The following is a 25,310-nucleotide window of genomic DNA, read 5'->3' on the forward strand; positions in this document are numbered from 1 at the left end:
ATCAGTTGGCTATGGATTAATGTCATTTTGGAAATTCTTTTAAGTTTTGTTCAAACTCAGTAATACAGAACACTATTTTCAAAATTTTTAATTCTTAGCCTTTTTGTGTTTTCATTATTGGATTAACAAGAAATAACACACACACATACTCAGACTTTGCTGAGACCTATCTCCAGATTTTAATAACTTTTAGTGTTTCAAATTTAACCAAAAAGTTTAAGTATCTGTTTCAGGTATTCTGACGTTATTTATTAAAATACCCATCTAGTCCTTTGATAAATTTAGAGATTTAGGGCGGGAGTATGTAAACTAAATGTAAAAATCACAATAAAACTAACTAGGATTTTGCATTTGACTAAGCCATTTGGAAGCAAGTTAGTGAAATTTTAACATTTTTAAATTAATTACACTCATAAAATTAAAAACTTGTTCTGAAAAAGTTAAATACCTAATACTGATACACAAATCTAACATGTCCAGAATGAAAATGTGTCAGATCTACATAATTTAGCAGTATAAACAGTGATATTTTAAAAATAAACTTAACTTGTTGGAGTTCAAGATGTAACTAGATACATTATGTAGCAGTGAATTACTAGCTGTAATGCCATCATGAGATATTTAATGACATTTGATAATGTAGTTTATTTACATTATGAGTTTAAACAAGTCTATAAATTCAGAATCAGCCAGACAGATGTGTACCAAATGTCTGAGACATCCACCTGGAATTAAAACACACCAGGATTTCATGTGTTAAAAATTCATTAATGTATGCTTCACTTTAAAAATAAATACGTTAACAGTTTAAAAACTAAACAATTTCCTTCTTTAAAATCGTGAACTATTCCCTTTAAGCTTACACATCAAATTTCAGTATTTTTCAGAATACTCCAATAAGATTTGTCAGTAAAAATTCTAATTTTAAAAATAAATAGCAGTTTGGGAACCCAAAAAAGCAGTTTAAGAACACCATTAGGAAAGAGAGTTAACAAAATATTAAAAGTAAAATAAAATATTTCAAAGATTTTTAAAGAAATTTTTAAAAACACAAAGAAGTAGGGGGAAAAAAGAACACCATCAGAATTAAATTTAGAGCACTGAACTGGTTCCAGTTAATATAATATGCTATGTACATGTTATTTAAAAAGATTGAGGTTTTCAGGTTTGGGTTTTTAAAAAATTTTTGGTTAAACACTGCACAACACATTTCTTCTTTCCATAACTGATGATGAGGGTAAACTATAGGGAGTTTTCAGAAAATTAGAATAATCTGTAACAAGTACTACTCATGAAACCTAACATATTGTTAATATCCTACTAATAAGGACATTTAAACAAAATATAATGTATTATCAGCCCAGATACAGGCAAATACACTTTACTCCTAAATCAAGACTCCAGTATTTTAATAGCATTGAATATACTATGTTACCACAATTTTCCCACCTCCTAGCTTCCAAAGCACCCTTAACATTTCTTTTTAAAACTCCACAACAGCAAGGGGCAGGACTGAGTAAGTAATATTCTTTCTAAGAAGTATACCTTCATAGATGCTTGTATATGTATACAAACCTTTCCCCCCAAAACACAAGAAACTACACAGACGTTGCATTTTGGGGAAGGAGAAAAAGATCATTTTAATGATTTTTATGGTTTAAATGTTGCAATGTATACTATAGACACTTTAAAAAAAAATCTTGCAACTTTTTTAATTACCGTAGAGAAAAACAGGAATACTGTAGAAACGTATGACAATGCGCCACCAATTTTACACTTACTATAGAGCTAGTACATCAAAATGCAATAGACTGGGAAAAACATGATTATCAGCTAAAATAACGTTAGGCTGTTATGGAAAAAATAACATATGATTAACAATTATAAGTGACGTACATAGTAGACAATAGTTATTACACATTCTCAGGTGCAAAGCACAGCATCCCAGTTTAGACTTAATGTGTCATACACATGAAGAATGACCTCATTTCCACTAGTTAAAAAACATCCCCAGAAGAGAGTCAAACAAATCAGATTTATTGCATTTATGCAGCTAGACTGTTTTCAAGTTAAGTACAAAGCTGCTCGTCCAAAATGAAGCATAAGCATGCAAAGATTTCACCTAGTACTGTGAACATGATATTATCATAATCATTTTTCCATCTGTGCTAAATCATGCCTTCAGCACACCACCACCACACTAAAGGCCTCTTGCCTTAAAAAGCTTCACTTTGACAAATAGTAACATGTTACCATCCATAAATAAGAATCAATGAGTCCATATTAACACAAACAAAGTAAATGGAGAAGGGAAAGCTCTTGCTTAGAGTAAAATTCCAACTAATAAATGTAGGAGAAATATCAATTAGAAAGTCATCATTTGACAGCCACTACAGTAATGATTTCAGATAAGAATCATCAATGAATGCTAAAGTTAGTGGAAGTATGATGAGAAACACGATCTTTACATCGTCTAAAAATATGCCCCCCCCCCCCCTCAAGATTCTTCATACAGGGAGGAAACAGTAACTTTACACTGGAGAAGCCCAGCAGACACCACCTTAACCAAGGGATCAAAGTTAACATCTCCACTATTGGAACAAAATCAACATCTCATGCCTCCTGACGTGGTGCACTGAGGACATCATCATTTCTGTGGTACTCCACCAAAAATACATAACACGATTCTAACCATGGGGAGACATCAGACCAAACCATAATGAGGGATACTTTACAAAATAACTAGTTTATACTCCTCAAAAAAATGACAGTCATGAAAGACAAACAAAAGACTAAGAAATTGTCCCAGATTAAAAGAAACATCACAACTAAATGCAATATGTAATCTTGGATTGGATCCGGGATCAGAAAGAGGATATTAGGCAAAATCTGAACAACATCTGCAGATTAAACACTATTATATCAATGTTCTTTTTTTTTTTTTTTTAAAGATTGGCCCTGAGGTAACATCTGTTGCCAATCTTTTTTTTCTTCTTCTTCTCCCCAAAGCCCCCCAGTACATAGTGGTCGATTCTAGTTGTAGGTCCTTCTGGCTCTGCTAAGTGGGACGCCACCTCAGCATGGATTGATGAGTGGTACCATGTCCACGTCCAGGATCCAAATGGGTGAAACTCTGGGCCGCCAAAGCGGAGCACATCAACTTAACCACTCGGCCGTGAGGCCAGCCCCTAAATGTTCATTTTTAAATTTTGGCAATTTTACTACAGTCATGTGATAGAATGTCCTTGTTTTTAGAAAAAACACACTTAAGCATTTAAAGATAAATGGCAGTATTTCTGTACCTTACTCTCAAATGTTCCAGAAAAATTAGTCAAAACTAACATTTGAGGAAACTGGATAAAGGGTATATGGATAATCTCTACTGTCTTTGCAACTTTCCTGTAAAAAGAAATAAAAATCTTTTAAAGCCCTCCCTTTACACCACAACCCTTCTAGCTACCATCCTGTTTCTCTGATATCTTTGCAGTAAACTACTTGAAAGCTTATCCATGCTCGCTGTCTCTACCTCCTTCTCCAGTTAGCCATTCTCACAAACCCACACCATTCAGGGGTTCAGTCCTACTGCTCCATCAAAACTGCACCTGTCAGCATACCATGATAACGTTGCCAACTCCATCCTCACCCTATTCTGCAGCATCCGTCACGGCTGATAACTCTTCCTACTTTGAACACTTTTATAATAACCTCCAGGCACTTCTTTCAAGATTCTCCTTCTACCTCATTGGCCTATCCTTGGGCTCCACCACTAGCTCCCCCTCACTTCCCACACCATCCCCTAGGACCCCTCCTCCTCCTTCATTTACTATCTATTCACCGTCTTATCTCCACATGTCTAATAGGCATCTCAAACCCATAAACTGTCAAGGTATCCTTGGTTCCTCCATCACTCCCTACACCCAGTCCCTTCACATTTTCTGTTGGCTCCACCTTCCAAATAGAAGAGTTTAACCATTCATAACCACTACCACCACCTCGATAGACCTGGTCCCACCATCACCATCTCCAACCTGTATAATTATAATTTTCTCCTAACCGGTCTCTCTCATCTCACTCCATCCACCATGGTTTATTCTCAGCAGAGTCCCCTTTTAAAGATAAATCTCATCAGAACTGTCCTTTCTAAAAAGCCTTCTATGGCTTCCTCTCATTCCGTTCCTACCCACCAGCATACATGTTCACCTCCTACAGCTCTCCTCCTGCTGCTCTGATTCAGCCAGAATAGCCTCGTTCTTAGTTAGAAAGAAGTGAGCACACAAGGGCTTCCGTGCTCCTGGGCTTGCTGACCCCTCTGCTTGGGTCATTCTTCCGTGGGCACCTACCTGCTCATCTCACTCCTTGTCCTCCTATAAGCCTCTGCTCATGCAGCACCTTTTTGGTAAGGCTTTCCCTGACCATCTGATATGAAACAACCAAACTTGATCCCCTGCCAACTGTCCCCATTTTAACCTGTTTTAACTTTCTCTATGGCCCTTAACATGCCTCACATTATTTATTTTGTCCATCTCTCCTCTCTAAATCAGTGCTGTGCAATAGAAAAATAACACAAGCTGCAAATGCAAGCCACATACATAATATTAAACTTTCTAGTAGTAGAAAGTAAAAAGAAATAGGTGAAGTTAATATAAAAATTGGAGATATTTTATATTCTCTTTTTAAATGAAGTCTTCAAAATCCAGTGTACATTTTACACGTACACCACATCTCAATTTGGACTAGCCACATTGCAATTGCTTGACAGACACATGTGGCCCGTGGCTGCCCCAGTGGGCAGTGCAGCCCTAGACCCTAAGCTTCGTAAGAGCAAGTTCTTGTCTTCTGTTCACTTCTGTCTCCCAAGACCCTAAAGCAGTACCTGGCATATACTAAACACTCAAAAAAATGTGTCGAATGAATCATTTAAAAACTGCTAAGATCCAAGACCAGCAAAACAGAACCATTTGAAAAAGAAAACATAATATCAAGCTACCAAGCTTTCTCAAACCAGAAAAAATACACAGAATGGAAGACTTGGTGAAACACCATGAAAGGTCATTACTGTATTATGATTCCTAAAGGAAAAAAAAAATCATTGTCTAAGACAAGAAAAGTACCTCTCCTGTGATAGGAACAAAAGTAGTTATTTTCCAAATTTAACCAACGGTTACTTAGGACAAGGAACAGTGGCTGAATTATGTCTTCTTGGGAGACAGAAGTGAACAGAAGACAAGAACTTGCTCTTATGACGCTTAGGGTCTAGGGCTGCACTGCCCACCGGGGCAGCCACATGCAGCTGTCAAGTAATTGCAGTGCGGTTAGTCCAGACTGAGATGTCGTGTACGTGTAAAATATACACCGGATTCTGAGGTCAGATCTTAACAAATACAATGAGTCACCACAGGCTTCCAGCCTCAAAACATCTAAATTGTTGAAAGAAACTTTGATAGTGCCCTGAGAGTCTAGTTGATTCTTTAACGTTTTAGAAATAACAAAAGGTACTGAAGGCTGTTCATTTCCTTAGGCAAGATCTATAGTCAACATGTAGGGTTCACTTTGGTTTGAGGAACGTAAAGCATGACTGTGAGTGCCCAAATGTTTAAACTCACTTCATTTTACTCATGTGCATTTGTTTTAAGAGGTCCCTAAATATTTATTCTAAATATTTTTGGCTTTCATGCACCTAGATTTTTCCTTTGTGTTTAGTTTCTTACATTTTTTCCTTTGTTTTTTTATCTCTTCCCACACCTGTTCTTTCACAAACCGACTTGTGCAAAACTTCCTATTGAGGCTAACATGCCACAGAGTTGCATAAAACCCTCACATGTTCTTGCCATCTGTTGTGTTATGATGTAAACACATATTCACAGGAATATCTAATCCAAATAATTTCAAACATCACATCAATGTAAAGCAGCGATTCTCAACATATAGTATGTGGACTGATGGGCATCCCTGAGACCCATTCGAGAGGTCCAAGAAGTCAAAACTATTTTTATAATACTAAGACATTATTTGCCTTTTTCACTGTGTTGACATTTGCACTGATGGTGCAAAAACAACGGTGGGCAAACTGCTGGCACCTTAGCATGAATCAAGGCAGTGGCACTAAATTGTAGTAGCAGTCTTTGTATCCTTCACAGGCACTTGCCATAAAATATAATCAAAGTTTCACTTTTAAATGTCCTTCATGAAGCAGTAAAAAATTATTAATTTTCTTAAATTACCCTTGCATACTCATCTTGCTAATATCTCTGTGAAGAAAAGGGCAGTATAACAAACATAAAGCACTTCTAGTACCTAATACAGTTGTCTGGAGACAAAGCACTGTCCAGCTGTTTGAGCAGGAAGACTGAACCAGCCCCTTTTCTCATGGAGCACCATTTTCACTGGAAAGACCTACAGACAAACTATGGTTATTTATTGAGTAACCAAAGCTGGAGTATCTGACGGACATTTCCTTAAAAGAGAATAAAGTCAGCCAGTCACTTCAAAAAAAACTAACAGGATCTGTTGCCAATAACCAAATTCGAGCTTTCAGGTAAAACTGAGAATTTTGGCAAACTTATTTACCACCATGAGCTTTGACAGTTTCCCAATGCTTATGGATGAAAGAGGCATTCAAAGTGCAAGAGAGACGAATGGATTTTAATGTAACAGAGTACAAAAAATTTACTGACATGATTTCGGATTCCACATTTCAACTAGCCTTTAAAAAACTACCACTTGGGGCCAGCCACATAGCGTAGTGGTTAAGCTTGGTGCACTCCACTTTGGTGGCCCAGGTTCGCTGGTTCGGATCCTGGGCACAGACCTACACCACTTGTCAGCCACGCTGTGGCGGTGACCCACATATAAAGTGGAGGAAGAATGGCACAGATGTTAGCTCAGGGCTAATCTTACTCAGCAAAAAAACAAATAAAACAAAAACTACCACCTGTGGGGGGCTGGCCCCATGGCTGAGTGGTTGAGTTTGTGTGCTCTGCTTCAGTGGCCCAGGGTTTCGCCAGTTCGGATCCTGGGCACAGACATGGCATCGCTGACCCAGGCCATGCTGAGGTGGCGTCTCACATAGCACAGCTAGAAGGACCTATGACTAGAGTATACAACTATGTACTGGCGGGCTTTGGGGAAAAGAAAAAAGAAAAAAAAGACTGGCAGTAGATGTTAGCTTAGGTGCAAATCTTAAAAAAACAAACAAACAACAACAAAAAAAAAACTACCACTTGTGGAGTTTTGGTGTAGGAACAAAAAACATCCACAATTATCTAAAAGACTATTAAAACATTCTTTTTCCTTTCTAACTATCTGTGTGAAGCTAGATTTCCTTCAAACACTTCAATCAAAACAATGTATCACAATAGATTGAACACAGTAGTTTTGAGTATCCAGCTGTCTATTAGGCCAAATATTAAAGAAATTTACAAAAATGTAAAACAATTCCACCTTGCTGATTTTTATTTTAGTTTCAGAAGAGCTGTTTTTTTAAATCTTAACTTGTAATTGGTTTATTATAGTTTTTCATTTAAAAATAATTTTAAAACATTATTCAGTTGGTGGCTAATGAAGCATATCAATAAATGGAAATAACAAAAGCTCTTTAGGGGTTCTCAGTTTTTAAAGTGTCAAAGGGTCAAAACCATAAAGTTTGAGAACTATTAGAATAGGATTTAAAGCCAACAATCTCCCATTAGCCTCTCCCCTCCTCAATCAGTTCCCTTGTGCAGAGATACTCACTCTTTCTGGTGAATAACCTTCCAGACCTTTTCCTATGTTTTATAAAATGTCAGACATGTACACATGAAAGGTTTTGTTTTTTTTAAAAGAGCAATTCCATAACTTACTTTTCAATTTGCTCTTCCCAGGTCAGCTCATATAAATCTTTATCATTCTTTATAACTCTTGGAAAAAATTTACCACAGTATAATTTGTTAGAATATGGTACATTTTCTTTGGATGGACATTTATTTCCAACTTTCTATTAAACAATACTGCAAAGAAAAAAATGTCTTTTTGCCAAGTATTTCTTTATAAGAGAACACTACAAGTGAAACTGCTAACATGGAGAAAGACATTTAACGTGCCTAGAATTTAGAAATTGTATAACATTACTTCAAAGTGCTTTTAAGAAAAAGCAGAAAGAAGAGAAGGGGTTCTAGGTATCTCCCCCCTTTTCAAAAATCTACCTTCTAAAGCTCGAAACTGGGTAACCGCAAAATGTCCCAGACAGTCAAATTAAGGCGGGGTCCTCTTTGCTTGGAAAGTAGACAGTGGTGAAGTTCCAGGTTATCTGTATAGTACAGTAGCCGCCCCCATCCACGGGGATTACATCCCAAGACTCACTGGATGTCTGAAACCATAGACAGTACCGAACCCTATATATACCATATTTTTTCCTATAGATACATAGCTATGAGAAAGTTTAATTTATAGACAAGGCACAGTAAGAGATTAACAATAACTTCTCTTTGGCATAACCAAATTGCCAGCATCACCACTTTTGCATCTTGGGGCCATTAAGTAAAATAACGTTGACTTGCATAATAACACAAGCACTGATGTACTGCAACAGTAGATCCAATAACCAAGACAGCTACTAAGTGACTAATGGGCAGATAGTATGGATACAGAGTGGGTACGCTGGACAAAGGGATGATTCACGTCCTGGGCAGGAGGGAACAGGACAGTGCAAGATTTCATCATGCTACTCAGAACAGCACACAATTCAAAGCTTAGGAATCATTTATTTCTGGAATTTTTCATTTAATATTTTTGGACCACAGTTGACTATGGCTAACTGAAACCGTGGAAAGCAAAACTATGGATAAGGAGCAACTACTGTGCCTATAAAAATGTAATGAGTGATATAATAAAACTTAAAAGTTTATCTGCATGCGTTATGGACTCCTACCCAGAGAACTTTTTACCAAGTCTTGCCTGGTGATTTGGAGCTCTTTTACAACATTGTTGATTAAAACTATGCTTGCAGACTGCATTAAACCATGAGGACTGGGTTGTTTTCCTTCATATTTGGTTGAAGGGTATTCATATTTTAAGTTCTAAGAGATACTGCCAAATAACATGCCAAGAAATCTCTAGCTGTGTGAGTGCCCATTCCTCCACACTCTTGCCAACACAGATATTATCAATCTTGTTCATTTTTTGCAACCTGATAGGCAAAAAACTCATTTCAACTGGCATTTCCCTAATAACTAGTAAGATAGGGTCTCTTTTCCTAAGTAGATTGGCTTTTCAGATATCCCCCTCCGAAATCCCACTTCTTATCCTTTGTACATTTTTGAACATTGTTGTCCACCTCTTAACTCTTAACAGGAGTTCTTTATCTCTTAGTTTTGTTTTTGTTTTTTACAGTATGATCTCTAAGACAATTTCACAACCTACACATTAGACATAAAGTACAAATTCTTAATTCACAACATGCAACTCATTCTACAAAGAAATGTGAAACATTTCTACATATTAGTACATGAGACACAAACCACAGGATTATGCAGGAATAGATATACTCATCTCTTATTTTCAATCGCCACATATAAATACACAAGCTTATTAATATGAGACAATACCACTTAGGCGTCAGATACTTCAAGAAGTCCTTTACGAACATGACCATATAATTTCCAACAACATTACACAATAATAGCTTTTATTGCTCCTATTTATAGATAAACTGAAAGGCTCTGAGAATTTGTTAGCCCAGGATCTCAAAACTGAGCAAGGATTCTAACTGAGGTCTGTATGATTCCAAGCAAGATGCCACCGGCCCTCCCCACCACTGTGCTGTACTACCATCCCTAATTTTGCTCATGTAATAGTGTGTGCACATAGAAGTTCTACCTCATTCTTCTCCAAAGGTTTATTACATCATTTGAGATGCATTAATGAAAATCAAATAACACCAGGGACTTTAATCATTACCACTGATGGTTGTCTTGTCATAGCTGACCTTAACAAGATAATACAGGTTCAGTCAGCCTTACTACAGGGTTCCTAGTAGGACCATGATTTACCCTAATTACCCTGTCAGAGGATATCCTAAGAACAGCTGTGAATGCCGTGGGATGTTTTGGGGCACAACCATCCCCATGAAGCACTTAAGAAGTAAAAGCAGTTCAACATTATCTCTGGTGAGCCGATCCCAAAACTAACCTAGGCATCAAATCTTGCATGATAATCCCAAATAACCATCTGCTAAATGGCATTAACTAAACTGACAGAGCCCCTAAAGTTAAACACGTGAAGAATGAGAATAATAGAGTCACTCCTCAAGCACAGGCTGCTCTTGCCACCCCTCTAGGTTCAGCCTCAACCATCATCCTGCCTCACACATGAGCCTCTCTAATCCCAAACAGCTTGTAGATCCCCCGCACACACCAGGATACTTCACACTTACATGCCTTGGCTCCTGCTGTCCCTTCTGCCTTTTCCATCCCCATTGTACATGGTTAGCTTCCATTTGCTTTCACATCTCTCTCTGAACTTATCCTTGGCTGGCCTTAGCAACACCCAGCTAAGCCTAATGCCCCTCCTGGGTTTCCGGGGCATACCATATATCCCCCATGACATATTTACAACTTCTCTTCACTTGCAGAAATATTAATCCACCTTTAGGATCACTGCCACAGTGAGCCACTGTTAGTATTGAAGATAAAATTATCACCCAGGGATGGAGACAGAACAAAGTGAAAGCCACTATACTCCATGTACTTTTCTTCAGCACAAGTATCTTATCCTCCTCTCTAGTCCCTAAAACCCAGCACGGAACTGACTACGAGCATTAGTGCTCAATCTATGCTTTTTAAACTAAATATTTATAAGCCACAGGGAACAAAATCAAAAAATGCAGAAATAGGTAAACACAAAAAATATGGAAATTAAACTTTTCAGCCACACTTCTCTCTCCAAAGAAAAGCAAGAGCTTCTCCATTTTTCGCAAGAACAACTGGCTTTTTAAAAAAGAGGTACTTGGGGATCACCAGAGAGAAATCAACCACTTTTCAAACAGTTTGAACATCATCACAGGTTTTTAAATTAAGCTCTCCAATCATCATCTGCCCGGCTAGCATAGCAAGCTGGGGTATCACTTGTTTTGGAAATTAATTTTTAATCAAATTTCTCCTCAAAATACGATTTACTAAAGTTCCCACTGCAAGAAAATGTTAGTTTCTGAGATCCAAAACTCAAAGTGCTGAGCATGGGAGAACATAAGCCCTAGGTATTCCGGCTATCAGTTACTAGCACTTAATTTTTATAGCTTTTGACAATTTTTACATACAAGGGGCACAAATGAATAGGAACCTAGGCTTGTCAGAGTTAGTGCAACATCCACATTAGAGAGAAAAATGCTGTTCCTAGAATGATATGGCCCTCCATGCTTGAAAAGAGTTTTTAATCAAACTGTCTCATTACACACTTCATTGAAAAAAAGCTCTTAGTTGTCAAATTATGACTAACCATGCCAATATAAGTAAACAGTGTTTTTGGCAGAGCACTTTCAAATTTAAATATGCATGTCTTTTGACATAGCAATTACTAGTCTAAGAATTTACCTTATAAAAATATCCAACAAGAGTCCTATGACATACATATAAATATGCTCAACTGAAATTACTACAAAAAGAACGGTTAAATTGGTGCAAGCTAGGTTGAACAATACAATTGTTAGTTTCAAAAGAATGAACTATTTCAGGGCTGGCCCCCGTGGCCAAGTGGTTAAGTTCTCGCCCTGCGCTTCAGCAACCCAGGGTTTCACTGGTTCCGATCCTGGGCGCAGACCTACCACTGCTCATCAAGCCATGCTGAGGTGGCGTCCCACATGCCACAACTAGAAGAACTCACAACTAAAATATACAACTCTGTACTGCAGGGCTTTGGGGAGAAGGAGGAAAAACAAAAATCTTTCAAAAACACAAGTACTAATATGAGAATAAAGTCACTTGGCTTAAAAAAAATGAACTATTTCTACCTACACTGAAGATTCTTCAGAATACATTATTAAGTAAAAGCACAACATAAACAATATGATTTGATTATTAAATTAAAAAAGTGTTTGTGGATATGCAAAGAGAAATTTCTGGAAAATAATCTACCAACTTACCAGCTGTAAGACCTGAGAAATACACAGGGAAAGAGAGGATTAAAAAGCAAGTATTTTCACATTTTATTTCATGTATTTTGAATTAATACAAATGTATACATATTTAAATTTCATCAAGCTGTTTACTTAGTATTTATATACTCTATTGTATCTAGATTATAGATACCTTAATGTAAAAAACATAATATATGCTCAATGAAAACAAAAACAAAAAGAAACCACCTAGATTTCTACTTATGGGTCCACATTCCAAAACAGAACAAAGATTTCCCATATTTCTGTTATCACCACCAAATATAACCTACACTCAGCCTTTGCATTTGAATCGCAACGGGAAAACACATCAGGTGCACTGGAATGACTACTGGGTGATACTGTACTGATGCTTTACATTCATTGTCCCCAGGATCCTATGAGGCATCGTTTCCATTCTTCAATTTCCTCATTCTTAAACAACATCGTGCATTTAGAAAGTGGAGTTTGGATTCAAACTCACATGTAAGACCTCATATCCCACATCCTTCTAGCTATATTCTTCAGTTCAACAAGGGCACATCAGGTAAGCATCAGGGCTCCTAATCAAGAGGTTTCAGCACAGCTTCTCCCTCCTACTCTCTCCTAATCCTTAACAATATTCCAACTTTAAGAGACTTCCTGGGGCCGCCCGCTGGCGCAGCGGTTAAGTCCGCACATTCCGCTTCTTGGCAGCCTGGGGTTTGCCGGTTCGGATCCTGGGTGTGGACATGGCACCGCTTGGCAAAAGCCATGCTGTGGCAGGTGTCCCACGAATAAAGTAGAGGAAGATGGGCACAGATGTTAGCTCAAGGACAGTCTTCCTCAGCAAAAAGAGGAGGATTGGCAGTAGTTAGCCCAGGGCTAATCTTCCTCAAAAAAAAAAAAAAGAGAGAGAGAGAGAGAGACTTCCTTCCACAAGCCAGGATCCTACTAAACTTGGTAACAAGCTGGGACAACCAGGCACCATGGACTCCACTCCAGACACTTCTACCTCTTTTGCAATCTAAAACACATCCCATGAGACACAATCACCTGCCTGAGATAAAGCCATGGATGGCATCTACCTCCTCATGCCCTCTGTTCTACCCTCATCTCTCCGCAGTCCCGCTCCAACTCTTCTGCAATTCATTTATATTAAGATGAAGATGCTAAAAAATATCTTAAAGGAAAAAGTAATCTCATTTTCTATCTTTAAACAGGATGTCCGCATATTTTCACTCTACAGTAAGCCCCAGATTCCAGACTACCTGTACCTATCTTTTTCCTACAGGAAGACAATAAATCAATCCTTCAAAGAAGCCAAACAAGATTTCTTTTTTCTTCAGAGAAAGCAAGAAACAGGACATCTCTGCTCCAACTTGCCACTGCAAACATGATCGGGCAGCTGTGTAAGCTACTTTGAGGATTTGACAACTTAAATGGGAAGAATGAAGGCAGGGCAGAGTCACAGGACCTGGAGATGGGTTCCAGTAATCACCTGCAGTGCCAGGGGCAAGTCACTTCTCCTCCCGGGATTGATGGAGAATCCTCTGGTAAAGCAACTAATACCACTAAACAAATCTGTTGTGCTCCCTCATTTTATTAGTTCTCCTTCCTTAAAATAGTAGATGTTTAACACGTTCTGAAAGTAGTACTCTATCGATCAAAGGACTTGCACAGACAACGAAAGTCTTAAAAAGTTATTCAGCCCAAGTCATCTGTCTCAAAATCATTTGATCCTTGGGGCCGGCTCCGTGGCCGAGTGGTTAAGTTCACGCACTCCGCTGCGGTGGCCCAGGGTTCGGATCCTGGGCACGGACATGGCACCGCGCGTCAGGCCACGTTGAGGCGGCGTCCCACATTCCACAACTAGAAGGACATGCAACTCAGATATACAACCGTGTACAGGCGGGGTTTGGGGAGATAAAGCAGGAAAAAAAAAAAAAGACTGGCAACAGTTGTTAGCCCAGGTGCCAATCTTTAAAAAAAAAAAAAAAAAAATCAATTGATCCAAACACATCACCTAGTTTTGGTGACAACTGTGACCAAAGACAGGATTCATAATCTGAGGAGGAGGATACTTTACCAATGACCAGATTTTTAAATATACAAAAATGAAGGAATTTAGGGTACTTACAGAGGCTTTTTTTTTTAATGATTTCTTTTCTTTTCTTTTATTCTTTATTTTTTTTTGAGGAAGATTAGCCCTGAGCTAACTGCTGCCAATCCACCTCTTTTTTTTGCTGAGGAAGACTAGCCCTGAGCTAACATCCATGCCCATCTTCATCTGCTTTATATGTGGGACGCCTGCCACAGCATGGCCCACCAAGCAGTGCAATGTCCGCACCTTGGATCCGAACCGGTGAACCCCGGGCCACCAAGCGGAACATGCGCACTTAACTGCTGTGTCACCAGCCAGTTTCTTGTTTCTTGTATCTCTTATAGCTAAAATTTTATAAATAAAATAGAAAGAATGCTTTATATATTCTGGCATCCTAAAAGAACAAAGTGATTAAAGTATTTTAAACCTAGCCCATGATATTTGTAAATGTTTTGGCCAATAGTCTCAACCTTTGCTTGTCAAATCAAGAAATATTTAGACAACCACATAGAAGCCCTGAACTTCATCTACACTGTTTCGGAAGCTAAGATGGCTTCAGAGGACTTTCCAAATGTATATTAATAAAAAGCAGAATGGGTTGTCCATAAGAAAGTGAGTTTATAGTCACCAGAAGTGTTGAAACAGATGCCAGAGAGTAGATCAACTGTCACAAACAAGTCTTGTCCATTGGGCAAGAGAATCTACTACACTTAGGAGACTCTTCCATCTCTAGCAGGTTATAAATAGAACATGCTCATAGATGTTTCTGGAAAATAAGAAAATGAATTAGGATCCCAATAAATTCTGGAAGAAAAGCTATATTCCAGGTTGCTCGAAAATTTGTAAACCACTTTCCATCTATTTACAGCAGAGCCAGAAGGCTGAGACTTAACACCACCCCCACTGACTTATTCATCCTTCTAAATCACAAACTCTCAGTGGTATTCTACACAGCTGATTACACCTTCCTTCTCCACAGGCTTTCTTCACTCATCTCCCAGAGACAGTTCATCCTGCTTGCTTTCCTTTACCTCACTGGCCTCCCTCTCTCTCCTTTGCTGGTCCCTCCTTCCTCCTACAGCCCCAGGCTCAGTTCCTTGGTGATCTTCTCCCATTCCATGATTTCTAACACCACAAGCTAATGAAGCCTCTTATTTTTCACATCCACTTCTTACCTTCCCCTGAGCTCCAGATTGACATATCCAACTACATAGTCAACCTCTTCATTTCAATTTCTAATTTCTAATAAGTATTAGAGACATAATATGCCAAAAGTAAAGCTCCTGATTTCCACCCAAAATCTGTTCTTCCCCTAGTACTCTCCATTTTGATAAATGGCATCACCTTCCACCTAGTTTTTCTGGCCAAAAAATTTTCTTGTCATTCTTTGCTCTTTTCATAGCCCTCATCTAAGCCATCAGCAAGTCTTACTGGCTGTTCCTTAGAAATATTGAGACTGAACACTACTCATCACCTCCAAAGCTAATACCATCGTCTCCTGCCAGGATATTACAGTAGGGATCAGCTGCCCATTTCTAGTACTAAATGCGATTTTCAGATATTTTATGTTCCAAGTATTTTGAAGTTGCTATTCCTCCCCTCCTCCACTTTGTGGAAGATCTACAAAGATGGTCACCATCAATTCTTCCCCTCTGTTCATGCATGTCACTCTACCATTAAGAGATACAGTCTATCTTCTGGAGAAAGACGATTACCGTATGATTTCACTCATATGTGGAAGATAAACATACACACACATAAATACAGAGAACAGATTGGGGGTTACCAGAGGGGAAGGGGGTGAGTGGAGGGCAAAGAAGGTAAAGGGGTACATGTGTACAGTGACAGATGGCAACTTTGGGTGGTGAACACGATGCAGTCGATACAGAAGTTGAAATATAACGTTATAAACCAACCTTACCTCAATAAAAAATAATAATAATAGAAAGAGATACAGTCTATTTCCATACCCCCTTTGAATCTGTGCTGGTCTTATGACTTGCCTTGATGAACAAAATGGGATTAGAAGTAGTACCGTGCCAGTTCTGGACCTAGCCTTTAAGAGGCCTAGCAGCTTCAGCTTTCACTTGGGGCAGCCAGCCAGGGGCCACTACTGAGTGATAAGACACCACGCAGAGAAAGTTCACATGGACAAGCACCAAGAGGCCAGTCATGTGAGTGAAGCTTTCTTGGACCTTTTAGGCAAGCTTAGAAAATGACTCAAAACAACACCATGTGGAACAAAACCAGCCACCTAGCAGACCTACAGAATCATGAGGAGGAATAAATTGTTGTTTTGAGGCACTAGTTTCTGGGGTGGCTTGTTAAGCAGCAGTAAATAACTGAAACACCGTGATCACAACGGAATCAACTTCTTAAACAACTAAGTGACAATGCCAGATATGCTAAGGACTTAGGTCGCTTTCAGCTTCTAGTTCCACTGGATTCCTCAAAGAATACTTCTCTAATAATTTCAAACTATTTCCTAGTCAAGTTAAATGGTCTCAGGATAATTCTCTAAAACGCATAATTTATGGACTATATATTCCTCGTCAGGGCAACAAAATCTGTGTACTATATTAATATCTATAACTGTGTTTATTTACCAATACTGAACATTTGCCAAACAGCTATTTCAGACCATAATAAATTACACCCTCAATTTTAATAGAGCACTGAAAACTATGTTTGCCACCTGGTTTCAAGCAAAACCCTAGCAGTTCAAGCCAACTTTTAAACATCAGATTTATGGGGCAGAGATCCTAACAAAAAATGCCAGTCCCATCCCTCCGTCACTGCTCCCATACTGCCACCTCCTGTCTTATGACTCTGGAAGCTTGAATCAGAGGCAACAGTTGATAAAGGAAACTTGGCTAAGAATAGCACAGCCTCTCTCCTTCCTCCTAGACCAAATCAAGCACCAGAGTTACTGCCTGGATAATTCATACCTTTCAAAAATTAGTTACTGCTAGAAAAGGTGCTGTCTGAACGCCACTAAGGACAATTGCAATGGAGTTGCTTCAAATGGTTATCAAGGTGACTCAGCAGCTTTACTTTAACACAAAATCCCACACCTATGACAACATATGAACTGCAGTGGTATGGTTCACGAAAGGATTTCGAATTATGGCAAAGATCATTTCCCTCTTGCTGACTGCGCGAAAGAGGTGCAGATGCAAAAGCAAGCGAGCCAGCATACTCAGAAAAGAAGTACAAGTCAAGTTCCTTAGGGGGAAACCCCAGATCTCTAATTCCAAAAGACACTTTCAAGCCTTAGCTGATAATTCATTTATTTCAAGTAGAATGGCAAAAAATCAGAACAAAAATGCCTCTTGTTAGTTTATTATAATGGCATTTGGCATGCACAGAGAACGTAAGTGATCACACAAATCAAAAGGAAAGCCAGAAACAGAAGCCAAGATTCTCAATTCCTGCTGGCTCCAGGCACGTCATGTTTCCATAAAGTCTTCCTTGACACTGTGGACAGCCACACAGAAGCTACTTCACAATATTTGTTTATTTTATTTTTAATTCTAATAAGGCCAAAGTAAGAAATCTTTTAAATTCTCTCAAACTGTATTGAGAAAACAATATGAAATCAAGAAAAATCTCGTTGGCCACAACCACTTAAGTGGTCATGCATTACTGATCTTAAACTGAGCTCTCCAAAGACAGCCCTGCATATGGCTCATCAGCCAGGAGTTTCCTAACATTCACAACCTCCAGTCTTGGCATGTGTGCGAAATCTTCCTAATTTACAAGATTCCCCTGTAGCACACAGATAAGCAAGCAGCAGCACAGCTATTCATATCTATCTTTTAATGTTCAGTATTAAAAACAGCTTTTGTGGGGCCAGCCCAGGGCTGCAGAAGTTCACACATTCCGCTTTGGCAGCCTGGGGTTTGCAGGTTCGGATCCTGGGTGTGGACATGGCACTGCTTGGCACGCCATGCTGTGATAGGCGTCCCACATATAAAGTGGAGGAAGATGGGCACGGATGTTAGCTCAGGGCTACTCTTTTTCAAAAAAAAATATTATTAAAAAAAAAACAGCTTTTGTAGTCCTGAGACAAGACAGTCATATACCCTGGCTAACGGGCACATTGCTGGTCATGGAACCATCCTAGTCTATTCTTACCAGCTATTAAAATGCAGCATTAGCTTTTAAATAGTAATTTAAAGTAAGATACACTTAAAACTCTAACTTCTATACATGCTCTGTCTATCCAATTTACATGTTAAACCCAGGATTCTAATACAGAAATAAGCTGTTCACTTAATTTTCTTTTTTTAAGGAAACAAAAAACTAAGACTTTTTGAGCTTAGGCACCACAGTCTGCTTTAACAGATCCTTCCTGGAAAAATATTAACTATAATATCCTATTTTTTCTCCTTTATTTGAATATATTTTGGGCTACATATAATCCTAATCAACGCTAACAGCCAAATCATGAGGAAGGTGTCACCTATAAAAAACTGAAAATAGGAAAAATTTTCATAATTTAAGAAAGTAATGGCAAATGAACTAAAACCACCATGCTCTCAGTTCCCCAGTGTCAGCGACCTTGCCTTCCCGTTCCCTCTCCCAGGCCCAGGAGCCCACAACATAACAAAAAAGGAAATCAGTGCTATTTCCACAATCACAGAGGGGCACATACAAGGTCCAACCAAGCTCAGGTACAGTCTTCCAAAATCACAACAATTTTCACACCCACCCTTACCCCCAGGTGTGGGGGGGTGAGGGGGGCGGGTGGTTTAAGCTTATACCTCAGAGTGAAGCCAAGTCTTCATGTGCTGTATCTTTTATATTTGGAACAGAAAGTGCAACACTATCACAGATATTCCACACAATCCTCTCTTCGTTCAGGACACAGGAGACCTCAAGTTCTGTGGAATATTGCTATAATCTTCCCCAACTGAGGGGTATCTGAATGCAGAAAAGCAACATTCCTTCCACATTCCCTTGAGACTTCGGTAATCAGGAGCTAAGCTTGGTCTGAACCAAACTCAGCAAGGCCCCTTCCTGAAAGAGTCCCCCGCCCAGCTCTGCTCCCAGAGATGGCCCAGCCTGCCAAGCATCAAATCTCCTTCTGGGCCTGCTCCCCTGTTTAGTCGCTACAAGCCCATTCATCCATCTCAGAGTGCTGCCATAAGCATTCTTCAGCACCAGGCTCCCAACATGCCTTGCACAGCAGGTATAAAGGTCATGCTGCATATGTGGGTGTGCCTGTCAGATGCCCACATGATGATGGGAAGGAATGCAATGACTGCTAAGCACAAAGAACTCCACCCAAGTCCAGCAGCCTCACTTGGCAAGGACTGGTCTGCGGCATTCAACTCACTGTCAACAGTACCACTTCTTGACCTTCCTATAGGTGCTGGGCAGGTGGATCACCAGGGTGCCTTCTCTGCGCTCTCCCAAAACCTATTCAGACAATGGAACAGTCCAGATAAGGGAAACTGCATCACAGCTCCAAAGTCCAGTTAAAATAAAATTGTAGATTTCCAGCAAATTTTCCTGGGCAGAGAGAGAAAACTCTACTTTTGTTTTTAGCTGTTCAATACAAGTAAAGGACTTGACTGCCTTCTGAATTAGGAAAAAGTTGTCTCCAATGTACTCATTCCTGTCTACTTTAGTAGTAAAATAGTATCATTTAAAATCCTGAGCCTTGGGGCCAACCGTGGTTAAGTTCACACGCTCCACTTCCAGGGCCCACAGTTCCAGGGTTTGGACCCCTGGTGCAGACCTGCAGACCACTCATCAAGCCATGCTATGGTGGCATCCCACATACAAAATAGACGAAGATTGGCATGGATGTTAGCTCAGGAACAATCTTCTCAAGCAAAAAGAGGGAGTTTGGCAACAGATGTTAGTTCAAGGCCAATCTTCCTCCCCAAAAAAAACAAAACAAAAAACAAAACAATCCCTGAGTATTTAATCCTAGTGAAAATCAGCTAGAAAATTTAACCTACACTCTTCATAAACTGAAGAAGCTTCCACTGATAATACCTGCTGACACTGGTAACATTTTACCTTATGTGCTTTCCTAAAGAGGAAATCTTGTTCCTTATAAAGTAACAAGTAACTAAGTACATTTTTAGGTTGGGCAAAAGCCTTTAAGAATAAAACAGGCAGTCATTACCAGATAATGTCTTTAAATTACCTACACATGGGGAGAAATTCACACCAGGTTGCAAAGGAAAATCAGGAGAGTAAGGCAAAGTAACCTGCATTTACATGCAGGTCAATGAATTGTTCAAGAAATTTAATGTTTACATTTAGGAACTTTCCAGTGTTAACATGCAAGTCCTTCAACACAACCATTTGCTTGTATTTTTTTATTTAACACCTGAAGAAAATGAAGACACGCTGGTTAAACATGAAACCAATTAAAATTTGCAGACTGTGCTTACATCTTTCCTCCAGGTAAACAATTCAGACTATGCCCCTAAACTTTTTAAAGAGAAATGACTTCTTCCTCACTTTTTCAATTCCTATTAACCTGAGATCAATTTAGATACTTTTCAGTACACATTCTATTATTTTTGAAGCTTTTAAAAAAGAATTCCAGGGGCTGGCCCCGTGGCCAAGTGGTTAAGTTCGCACGCTCCGCTGCAGGCGGCCCAGTGTTTCATTGGTTCAAATCCTGGGCGCAGACATGGCACTGCTCATCAAACCACGCTGAGGCGGTGTCCCACATGCCACAACTAGAAGGACCCACAACGAAGAATATACAACTATGTACCGGGGGGCTTTGGGGAGAAAAAGGAAAAAAATAAAATCTTAAAAAAAAAAAAAAGAATTCCATTCTACTATATGAAATAACCTCACCCCTACGAAAATTCCCAACTAGAACTAAACCTATCTGGTCCCACAAATCCCTTTCCAAATATCCTAATGAAAAGTTCCCGAAGAAGAGAAATCCACAAAAATCCAAACCAGCTTGCCAACAAAAACATGATTTGTGAAAATGTTTTACCTGGAAGAGAGCTCAATCTCGAAACAGGCATACGATGACATTTTGTGTAGCCATCTCTCTCTGCACAGCACACCCCTCCTGCCCTCCAGCACACACACTCTGGCCAACAGCTAACCAAACACGCGCAGCCTTAGTTTAAATTAACTTCCAGCTTATTGCTCGGCCCAGGCTGGGAGTGGGGGATGGGAGGGGGAAAGACAGAAACCTAACCCCACCTTGCAAAACCTAGAAAGGTGCAGGCCAAGCCCAGCAGCACTGAGGGAGCAGCGCCTTTCCCGTCAGAGCGGCAGAGGCTGATGTGGCCTGCTCTTGAGACATTTCTCCAAAATACTCCAGGGGTTCAAACACTGTCCAAACGTTCTGTAAAGTGACACACTACACATGCTCTCCAAAAACTGCAATCCCCTTAAGTGGCACAAATCTTCAGCCTTCACGATCTCGTGGTGGTTATTTGTAACCAAAAATACTTTCGGGAGGGTAGGGGGGAGCAGGAGACCAAGGTGGGTTTGCAGAAACCTGTACAAACTCTGGGGTGACTAAAAGGCGCTTCTGGGAGAAGCCCAGGCGCTCCCTCACGTGCTCCAGTCCCGGCTGGCGGGCTAGCAGGGGAAAGGCAAATTCCTCTCCTCTCAGATGCGCGGGCCGCCTCCCAGGCCTCTCAGACTCGTAGCCGCCACTCACTCGGACCCGAGAAGGCAAGCCACGCCGCACCCGCGCGTGTCCGCAGCTGCTTTGGCCTATCCCGTACTTACAGGAGGGGAGGGGGGTCAGCCATTGCTTCCAGATTCCCAAAAACTGCCCGCTGAGACCGTGATTTCCTGTGTAGCAACTTGACCTACTCTGCCGGATAACGTTTAGCTGTGAGAGCTTCCTTGAGAGACTTTCATACCACTAACAACAATCCGGTGGCAGGGGCCACAGACAAGCCTTCTATGTCTTTGCAGCATTACCAAGACACACATATATACACACACCTGCCATAAACTTAAGTACACGAAAAAAAAAAAAAAAAAAGACGAGAAACGCCAAGCCAGCCAGCAACCCAATAAGCGTAAGAGGAAAAGAAGTTGTTCTCAGCTGTGTTGCGTCTTTTCTCCCATGGGGTGAGAATAGAACCAATGAGAACATAATAAATAAGCTCACCTTTGCCTTTTTGGGACCGAGTGCTCAACTTCTATGAGTTTCCCATGCAGTTCCACTTTACCTGCGGATACACAAGAGGTGGAAGGCGGTTGGCCGAGTTTAGTGGCTCTCCCGCCCTAAAGGACCCGCACAGCCTTAGCGGCGACACAAGCGGCCTCCTGAGACCCCAAAGGGCACCCGAACGCTGCTCGAGGCCGAGAGGGAAGCACAGCACCGCACGGGTGGGAAGCTGACCCCCTCGGGGCTGGGTATGTGCAACTTACAGATGCGTGGGGAGGGGGTCAATGGGCGGACCCACGCCTTGGTAACACTCTCCCCCAACCTGGGCCTCCTCCGCCCACCTCTAGGGGTCACCTACTTCCACGACACCCGCAGGAGGGACGCTGCCCCCCCGCCCACCTCCTTGGACTCTCCCCGCAGACAGACCCCGGGGAAGGGGCTACGTTGACTTTCTTCAGGTGGGGGCGCCCAGGCCCTTCTCCCGGTTCAGGCCGGCCGGGAAGAGAGAGGCGGGAATGGCTCGAGGACCGCAGGCTAGGCGCCCCGACACACCTAGCACCAACTACGCCCGAAAGGCACGGGCTCCCGGAGGGACCCGAGCGCAGCCTCCTGCAGGCGTTCCGCCCCAGCCCGCCGCTCGGCCACGCACGGGCCCCCGCCCCGGCCGCGCGCGCCCCGCCACCCTGGAGGCCGCAGCCTGAGGCCGGGGCGCGGAGAACAGCGGGCGGCCCTGCGCCGCAGCGGGGCTCCCTCCTCCGCGACCGCCGGCCGCCCTCCCGCCCCTCTCGCTCGTCGGACGCGGGGAGGCTGACCGAGGAGCCCCGGTCGCACTCGCCGCCTCCCGCCGGGTCGACAGAAAGCGAGGGGCCGCCTGCGCGAGGCTCCGGCCCGCGGCGTCACTCCGCGGCGGGGTCGAGGGCGCTGCGCGTTCTCCCAGCGCCGGCGGCTGGGGCGGGAGGCCGGCAGCGAACCGCACGGCATCGATCACGAGCACAGGGAGGCAGGGAGACAGGGAGGAGGGAGGGGGAAGCCGGCGTCCGCGCTCGGCCCCCAAGGCCCGGCGCGCCAGAGCACCGAGCATTCGCCTGGGCCCAGGCGGGGCGCGGGGCGCGCGCCTCCCCCGGCCCCGCTCCCTCGGAGCCCGCGCCGGGGCTCTGACAGCGCGGCGGCCCTCAGCCCGCAGAGCCCCGGCGAGAGGCCGGGTCCGAGCCCACGCGCAGCAAAGCTCCGCGGACCCACGCGGTGCGCGCCCGGGCCTCGCCCCCTCTCCTCGCCCGCACCCGCTCGCGCCTGGGCCTGGGGCCCGGCGTGGACGCCCCGGCGGCAGCAGCGGGCCTGGCTCCGGGCCCCCGAGCCTGGCAGGCCCGGGTGGCGCAGGGCTGGGGCAGGCGCCCGGCGGGGCCAGGCCGGGGCCCACCTGAAAGCGCCTCGATGGCCTTGAGGGCCCAGCTCTCGTCCGGACAGTCCACGAACGCGTAGCCGGTCTTCACCAGGAAGGGTCCCGACACGGGGATCTTGGCGTCCTTGAAGACAGTTTCCAGGTCCGAGGGGACGGCGTTCTCGCTGAGGTTTCCGAGATACAGTTTGTTCATTGTGAAGAGCGGTCGTTTAAAAAAATTAAGAGAAAAACGAAAAATTAAAACCACCCACAGTGATGGATGGATTCGGCGGGTTTTGTTCCCCTCGTCTTCTCGCCGTTAAAATACACAAACACAGTAAGAACCAGGACAGGAACGAGGAGCGAAAATCAGATCCGAGGGCTGTTGTTTTTCCTTTTCTAGATATTAAAAAAAAAAAAAGAAAAAGCCTTGCTGCAACCCAAACGCATCAACGAGTCTTCCTAACTCTGAGGAGGAGGCGGGATTAGCGAGAAAAAGGAGGAGAGGAGGAGGGGGAAACTACTTTTTGTCTCTTCCTCCCCAAGCCCGTCGGCACCGGCCAGCGGACTGTGAAAATATCACACTACGTGAGGGCAGGCGCCGCCCCCCCATAAAAAACCCCGAAGGGTGACTGGCAGGAGGGAGGGGAGGAGGGGAGGAGGGAGGAAGGCGCAGGAGGCGGAAAAAATCCGCTCCGAGTGTCCGGCTTTTTGAATAAGCCACGTGTTCAAACTACAAATCAACGTCTCACGTGAGGAATCCCAGCTCCTCAATTAGAGGGGGTTTCAGGGGAAAAAAAAGAGCTAGCGAGAGGAGGAAGAGGGGGAGGGGAAGGGAGATTGCGCTAGGGACCCTGAGAAGGGGAGGAGGAAGAGGGGGAAAAAATGCTAAAGGAGCGGCAGCCGGGGCGCGGAGCGGAGCGCGGCTCGGGGAGCTGATTGTCACAACAGAGTTTAGAAAGGGTTATCTGGTCCGGGCGGATCCTGAGGGGGAGGGGAGGAGGAGGGGAGGAATATTGATTTTTTTTTTAACGAGATAGGGATAGGGTGCTAACTAGGCAATTTCTCAGCTCTAGTTACTGGACTTTTAAATACGTATTCGATTTTTTTTAACAGGTAATTAACAAAACCAAGGAGTCGCAATTCCGAACTCGCCTTGTGGCTTTGATGACATTAGAAGTGTAACCTCGGCAAAGCCGCGAACACGTTTCGAGGGCTTGCAGGGGCGGAAACGCAGCAAGGGGGTGGGGTGGGGTGGGAGAGGCAGGCAGATGCGCCCCACCCTGTGCACCCTTCACGGGCCCGGGCACCGGGGAAGTGGGGCGGCCCCGAGCCCGGGCAGTGGGGGATGGGAGCCCGCGGCGTCCTGGGCGGGTGTCTGGGCGACACCTCCTCCGCCTCCGCCTGCGCTCGCGGTGGCTCTCGGCTTCGCGTTTGCCATTGGTTGCGCGATTCAGAAAAGGCTCTGGGATAAATGAGGCCGGGGGCGGGCTTGGCCACCGGTGGGGGAGGGGAGCGCAGGGGCGGAGGTTTCTGGCGTAGGGATGGGGGCGTCCCGGGCCTCGGAGGCCGGAGGAGAGAAGTCAGACTGGGAAAAGTCGGT

At 42.8% G+C, this 25,310-nt stretch overlaps 1 protein-coding gene across 2 annotated transcripts in view; it reads right to left on the bottom strand.

Annotated features, from left to right (window-relative positions):
- The window catches only part of IGF2BP3 (insulin like growth factor 2 mRNA binding protein 3), a 138,584-nt gene extending 114,243 nt beyond the window's left edge, over positions 1-24,341 (bottom strand). Inside the window, exons 1-2 of one of the 2 annotated variants that reach the window (XM_008535720.2) lie at positions 23,747-24,341; positions 22,330-22,390 (exon numbers count right to left, since the gene is read on the bottom strand). In XM_008535720.2, the coding sequence (XP_008533942.1) occupies positions 22,330-22,390; positions 23,747-23,921 (236 nt within the window). In that variant the 5' untranslated portion in view covers positions 23,922-24,341. Of the gene's footprint in view, positions 1-22,329; positions 22,391-23,141; positions 23,338-23,746 lie in introns of those variants that run through there. The other variant, XM_070615939.1, reaches the window with a different exon arrangement.
- Between the last annotated feature and the right edge of the window lie 969 nt (positions 24,342-25,310).

This window comes from Equus przewalskii, chromosome 4, assembly GCF_037783145.1.
Source record: "Equus przewalskii isolate Varuska chromosome 4, EquPr2, whole genome shotgun sequence".
NCBI classification, from domain to species: Eukaryota; Metazoa; Chordata; class Mammalia; order Perissodactyla; family Equidae; genus Equus; species Equus przewalskii.